At 49.4% G+C, this 7,500-nt stretch overlaps 1 protein-coding gene across 3 annotated transcripts in view; it reads right to left on the reverse strand.

The window, feature by feature from the left end:
- The window catches only part of flna (filamin A, alpha (actin binding protein 280)), a gene marked incomplete at both ends in the record, with an annotated part of 41,780 nt that extends 38,014 nt beyond the window's left edge, over positions 1–3,766 (reverse strand). For 2 of the 3 annotated variants that reach the window (XM_080533236.1, XM_080533235.1), the window contains one exon: positions 3,397–3,766. In XM_080533236.1, the coding sequence (XP_080389362.1) occupies positions 3,397–3,766 (370 nt within the window). The remainder of the gene's footprint in view (positions 1–3,396) is intronic. The other variant, XM_080533237.1, reaches the window with a different exon arrangement.
- Positions 3,767–7,500: the final 3,734 nt, after the last annotated feature.

Genomic DNA, 7,500 nt, shown 5'->3' on the forward strand with positions numbered 1-7,500 from the left:
TCTCCTCTCCTCTCCTCTCCTCTCCTCTCCAAACACAGTATAGGGTAGACAACCAAGTGGATGTCTACCAGGATCTTGAGATGCACACAATGTGACAATACTGTGTGTGTGTGTGTGTGTGTGTGTCAGCGCTGTCTTCGTCTCTGCTAGGACTGTGCCTGGGCCTGTGTGGGAGACGAGGGTGGAGCTGTTGTGTTGTGATAAAGCCTGTAGCCTCGGGCCACTGTTGAATCCATCTGACTGATCAGCCAGTCCTGTCCTGCTTAACTACCCTAATGGGACACACACGCACAGACACACACAGACACAGGACACACACAGACACACACACACACCTACACCCTCTCACACCCACATTCCTCTGGCATCATGAGCAGGGATGTCCCAACAGCTCTGTTTTATAGAGGAGATAAATCACCATCAGTATGGACAGATAACACACACATCACCCTTCACCTGCGCACACACATGCCCAACTGCAGGACACCAGCATCATCCATGATGTTACCCCATACACTGTGATCCATGTACTCTACCTCTCCAATAACCTAACCTAACACAGTCTCACACACACACCTCTCTCTCTTACACTCTCTCACTCTCTCAATCTCACTCTCACTCTCACACACTCACTCACACACACACTCACACACACACACACTCACACACACATCTCACACGCATCTCACACGCATCTCACACGCATCTCACACGCATCTCACACGCATGACGACATGAGGGTGTGGTGGGGCCTGAGGAACACCATGACTCAGATCTGTATCTGGGCCGTCTCTTTAAATGTGTTAGCTGGGTTCCATGTCTAGGGTTTAGGGTTTAGGGTTATATATCATCTAAGGACAGGCCTGGAGTCAGCAAGTCTGGACAGGTCTGGAATCAGCACTAGTAGGGTTGACTAAGGACAGGTCTGGAATCAGCACTAGCAGGGTTGACTATGGACAGGTCTGGGGTCAGAGGTAGCAGGGTTGACTAAGGACAGGTCTGGGGTCAGAGGTAGCAGGGTTGACTAAGGACAGGTCTGGAATCAGCACTAGCAGGGTTGACTATGGACAGGTCTGGGGTCAGAGGTAGCAGGGTTGACTAAGGACAGGTCTGGGGTCAGAGGTAGCAGGGTTGACTAAGGACAGGTCTGGGATCAGAGCTAGCAGGGTGGTCTGAGGATACTTAGTGAGAGAAGAGAGAGATCCGATGAGGGGATCAGAGAGGAAACAGGGATGAGAGGGGGGTAGAGCTATGAGAGATGGAGAGAGAGAGGGGGAAACGAAAGAGAGACAGAGAATGAGGAGAAGGGGCACACAATCAGGAGGAAATAGAGAGAGAGAGAGAGAGAGAGAGAGAGAGAGAGAGAGAGAGAGAGAGAGAGAGAGAGAGAGACTTGAGAAAGAGAGACAGTGAGAGAGCGAGAGAGTGAAAGAGCGCTGTGGTGGCCATTGTGGTGGGGTTGTTGGATGGGTGTGTCAGTTTTCCATAGTGAAAGGGGGAAGTGAAGAGCGGAGGGAGTCCTCTCATCTCATAGACCATGTGACCCAGCGGGAGCCGTTAGAAGGAGGCTGAGTCAGTGGATGATGCTGCGCTGAGAGGCCTGTCACCTCCCCTCCCATGTCTCACACACACACGCACACGCACACGCACACACACACACACACACACACACACACACACACACAGACACACAGACACACGCACACACAGACACAGACACAGACACAGAGACACAGAGACACAGAGAGAGAGAGAGAGAGAGAGAGAGAGAGAGAGAGAGGTCGTCGTCGTCGTCCCCACACACACACAATGTTCTGTCTAAAGTCTTGATGTTTTAAACCACGCCGCAAACGTATACCGACTCTCTCTCCTCCTCTAAGCAGTCTCACCCCCACACCCAGGGTCTCATCAGCACTGTGGCGTCTAGGCATGTAAAAAGCAATGTGGGAGGTATGTTTAAGATAGGATATGTAGAAGGGTGTACCCCCCTGGGCTTAAAACAGACCTTGCAGGACCAGTCTGAATCATCATCATCATCACCACCACTAAGACACTAACTCACAGTCCCAGTGAGGAGTCATTGACTGCTGCGGTCTAGGCCGCTGAACACTGGAGGAATGTGGGAAACTCAACACTGTGCTTAGACTGGAGCCAATGTGAATACTCTGCTGCGGGGAACTCAACAATGTAAGGCGCACTACTACCAGTCATCTCTATCATACTGACTCACTGTCAGAGGATGGGGATAGTAGACGTCTACAGACCCGAGAGGCGACATAAACAAAACCCGGTTCGAAACTACGTTTATGAATGGGGATAAACATCTATTATGTCTGAGTGAGTGGCTCCAGGCCTGAGGTGACTATGCACATTGCATGTACATGCAATAATAGATCCGTCTTTCCCTCTCTACCCACCCCCTCTCCCTCGATTTATTATTACGCCCTTCGAGAGAAAAAAAGGGGAAAAAATAAGCTCGGTCCACTCCGGTCCGGCCTGGCCTTCTCCTCCGTTAGTCGGTGTGGACCAGCGAGGCCTGGGGCTCCGGTACGTCTCAACTCCACCGCGACAGACAAAGCACCGTTGCGCGCCGCAACAATTATAGCAAACTATCATTTCTCCAAGGAGAACACTCCTTCGCCTGTGTACAGCCTATATTATGATCAATAACAATAACCGACATCAACTCCACTCGCTTAGAGTAGAAAAGGGCGGATAGATAAATCGTGTGATTTTTTAAAGCGTTTCACAACTCCCCTAACAAGGCGCGGCTGATGTTATTTCTACACACAGGGCAGAAGAAACTTTGCATCACTTTTATTCCGTTATTGCGGTGGTGGGTAACAGTCACAGTCATCTCTGCCTGGTAGCTACCACCGTGTCCCAGTTTTGTGAATGGGCGTATAATATAACATCCACGTTTACATGGCTACTCCTAAAACTCTCTCTCTCTCTCAACATTCCCAGGGCTGTAGCTAGTGTTCTACAACCCCAAAAGGGACAGTTACGTTTCTGCTTAACTCCACTGCTCACTGGGATCACCCATGCTCAAACCGTGGAGATAGACAGAGAGAAAGATAGACAGAGAGAAAGATAGACAGAGAGAAAGATAGACAGAGAGAAAGATAGACAGAGAGAGAGAGAGAGAGAGAGAGAGAGAGAGAGAGAGAGAGAGAGAGAGAGAGAGAGAGAGAGAGAGAGATGAGGAGATAGAGAGAGATGTACACAGAGGGATACGTGAGGAGGTGATAGCGGACCAACTTGTGGTATCGAACTCGGGGAGGGGGGGGTGTTAAACTTCAAGTTAAAGGGATCACTTATTTGGGGCAAAAGTAATGGCCACTACAACTTTCACCGACATGTTGCTAAGTTAAAGAGTAGGCGTCGTGACCCTACCTATGGACACCAGTTTGATGTTCTCCTTGTCCAGGAACTCCAGCGCCACAGAGACGTTCTCCAGCTGCATCTGGCGGAAGGTGGGCCGCTGGTTGTACTTTCGGAACATCTTCTTCTGGGACAGGACCTCCAGCAGCCCGATCAGCCGCAGGCCGTCCCCCAGGTCCGTCTGCAGGTTGCCCAGGCGCTTGTTGACGCATTTCAGGTGCTCGTTGCACCAGCGGGTGAACGTGTTCTGCTGGATCTTCTTCCACGGCGCGTCCTCGGCCAGGTCCTTCTCCGTGGCGGGCATGTCTGCGTCCTTGTCCGGGGCGAGAGCGTTGGGAGCGGGCGCGGCGCTCTGGTGGAGGCGGGGGTGGGAGCCGCTCATTTTTATGGTCTCGGGTCTCTCTCCTGTTCGCTGGCGGAGCTTTTTAGGGTGGAGTCAAGTTTTGGAGTTTTCAGTTCAGCCGCTCCCCTCTTGCTACTTCGCTGCCGTTTTTTCGTGTCTGTGGAAATAAATTAAACAAAGAAGAAAGTGAGAAACAACAGATAACAATAACATGACGGGTTTCTTTTTCAATTTTATTTTGTAAAGAAAGTGTGAGCGCATTAGGTTTGGAAAAAACAAAAACAATCCGCGGTTTGTTACTCAAAGGATAACGGCAGTTATACTGAACAGGGGATGTTGGGGAGGGCTACCAACCACACGTCCCTCACATTTCACATTCCCCTCTTCCATTAACGCTACGGTAGTGTTCACATACGGCTATGTCACACAGTTGCCAACCTAGCTGTTATCTCTGTGAAAATCCATAGACAAAAAAATGAACCCAACAACACAACCAGATTCCATTTTCTTAGTTGAATCCATCCAACACATAAGATGAAGCGCATTGCACAATGGTTCAATGGACATTAATGGACACGTTAATGAGTGTGTGAACCTTTCCATTGTGTCCCTATGAGGTTACAGAAGGCCTGCTGTGTCTGTGAGATTAGTAACAGGCTGAGTTAATAAATTCAGTTGATTGGGCTAATCAGATGGTTAGACTGTGGGTGTGTCTCCCCCTTCAGGTATACAGGTCTCAGATAGGAGAGGGCAGGCCTGTAAGATGTTGCGCTGTGTGTGTGTGTGTGTGTGTGTGTGTGTGTGTGTGTGTGTGTGTGTGTGTGTGTGTGTGTGTGTGTAGTGCAGATTCTTACAGGGCTGACCTCTCCTATCTGAGATCTGTATACCTGAGGGCAGGGGGAACACACACCCACATTCTAACAATCTGATTAGCCCCAGGGCTCTGAAACAGCTAGCCCCCCCTCACACACGCACGCACACGCTCACACACACACACACACACACATACACACACACACACAGAGACAACAACACAACAACACAACTACGTAACCAGATAAACTGTGCTACACAACCCCAACCCCCTACATACCAGAAAACTACCCAACAACTCAATCCAATAAGAAAATCCACTCCTCTCCACAGAGCAAAGCATAACTCCACAACCCCACAGATAAATATACAGCCGATAGGAGGATGCGCGACCTTAGCACCGCCACACAGCCCTGGGATAAACAAACACACAGCCCTAGGGAGAGATAGCGAACTCTGGCTGGGGCACCGGGAGGGTCTTGGGTCCCCGCCTGAGCTCTGGAGGAGTAAATATTAGTGCTGCCTCCGTCCAGATACACAAACGCAGCGCAGCACACCGCCAAGAGTGACATCACCGGTGAGACACGCCGAAAGGGGAGGGGCCAGTCGGCGCATCCTCACAACGACACGGACACAGCTACATCAGTGTGTGTGTGTGTGTGTGTGTGTGAGTGTGTGGGAGAGCTGTGTGTGTGAGAGGTGTGTATGTATGTGTGTATGTGTATGTGAGAGAGACGTGTGTGTGTGTGTGTGTGTGTGTGTGTGTGTGTGTGTATGAGAGATGTGTGTGTATGTGTGGGAGACGTGTGAGTGTGTCATAGCGTTGTGTGTTATCTTATCACAGTAAAAGATCAGCGGGTCAAACATTACCCCAGCTCCTAATGCCAACTCTTGAGACCGGCTCTAACAATGCGCTGAATCGCTACGTGTGCTATTAGTAACGTATAACAACATCATAACAACCATCGTGGCAGATTTTTCCGGGCCTTTACTTCCTCCATAAATACGGAGCGTGTCGATCAGGATACAGTCGACGACCGGAGAAAGGGCCACACCCTCGGTATGGAGGGGATCAAACTGTACGTCCATTGATCGCCCCCATATACGAATCTCGGAAACCCACATTCAGACTTTGTGACACTGTTCCTATACGATATATCCTTTGTTCCTATACGCTATATACCAAGACTGCAGAGCTCTCCATGTCCTCAATGCGGGTAGGAGAATGACAGAACTAAAACACGAGGTAGACAGACAGAGAGAGAGAGAGAGAGAGAGATGGAGAGAGAGAGAAGGAAAGAGAGAGAGTGAGAGAGATGGAGAGAGAGAGAGAGAGAGAGAGAGAGAGAGAGAGAGAGAGAGAAAGAGAGAGATGGGTCTCCCAGCAGCTTTGACTAAATAAGGAGTTCAGTGCCAGGAGCCGCGGCATGGACGCCAGCCAGGAGGAATGTTTTCCCTCTGGTTGATATGTGTGTGTGTGTGTGTGTGTGTGTGTGTCTGTTTGTATGTCAATGTCTGTTGGTCTGTGTGTGTGTGTGTGTGTGTCTGGTCGGGCGAGAATCTGAGGAATGCCCCGTCACACTCACCAACAACCCCACGACCCCCACGCTAATGACCCCCCCCCAATAAAACAGACCCATTAATCTAACACACACACACACACACACACACTCCTGTACACTCTCAAACACCTACTGTGCCATGTAGAACAATAGAACAATAGAATGATGCAATTTGCGATTTTGCTGTAGTCTCCAGATGCAACAAACAGATTTATGACACTTACAGACAGTGTAATAATGTTAGCTTCAGACTGGAGCCTGAGGGGTGAGGGGGGGGGCAGAGAGACAAAAAGAGAGAGAGAGGGAGGGAGGGAAGGAAAGAGCAACAGACTTTTTCAGTCATTTTAGCTTACTTGCGCTTTCTCTACATAGCCCTCTGGCACCACCCAGAGGATGTTTAGGGTACTACACCTGCTGTGGGATAGGTCCTCTCCACAACCTCCCCTCCTCTCATTTATCCTTCTCTTCTCTCCTCCCTCATTTAACCATCCTCTCCACCTCTCCTCTCCTCCCAATTCATTCTTTCCTTCATGGCCACTGATACTCTATAGGTAAGTTTCAGCATACAGTGCATAATGAGTGTTGATGTCGTGAATGTAGCAGGAATGATGAGGATCCCCTGTGGGATCCCCTTACCTTGTAGACAGTGACCTACAACCCACAGTCCTGCTGTCAAACTATACAACTATAGAGCTTCAGTACACATCACAACTGCCGCAAACTAAACTAAAAACGACCTCTTTAGGTTACACCTGGGGTCAGCTTCCTCAGACCTCTAGCCCGTAAAAGACTATAAAAAAAACGTTCTTCCTTTCTCTAGCACTGTGACCGCCGATGGCACTTGTTCTGATCGAAGGTTTCACTTACGATGACTGTTGTACAGTTGATTCACTACGAGACAAATGTAGTTATTGTAAGTGGTGGCTTAAACGACTGAAATTAAATGAGAAAAATAAATGAAATTAACAAATCTTTCCATCACTTATAGGTGATTTCTAGTGTGGTCGCTGGTTGGCTGAGTTTCCTGTGTGGGTGATCTCTAGGGGTGGCTGTGGCTCAACCTGGTAGAGCCGGCCTCTAATGATTGCAAAATTGGAAGCTTGCAGCGGTTCGAATCCCTGGCGGGCCATGTGTCGAAGTGTCCCTGAGCAAGGCATTGAACCCCTAATTGCTCCGGGGTCGCCCTCAATGACCCCTGGCCTAGATGCCCCATCTAGAGCATAAATGCATTTTGCATTGTACTCTGTGCAATGACAAACTTTGAATCCCCTTTCCCTCTCCAGGTTCACTCTCTATGCACACACGCACGCACGTAACATGACGATGAATATGATAACCTTGATGATTTTTTATGTATTCCTTGTTGCACCCAAATGGCTGAGGCCACTCTATATAATG

The sequence above is a fragment of the Nansenia antarctica genome (genome assembly GCF_963989245.1).
Source record: "Nansenia antarctica genome assembly, chromosome: 6".
In the NCBI taxonomy this organism is placed as follows: Eukaryota; Metazoa; Chordata; class Actinopteri; order Argentiniformes; family Microstomatidae; genus Nansenia; species Nansenia antarctica.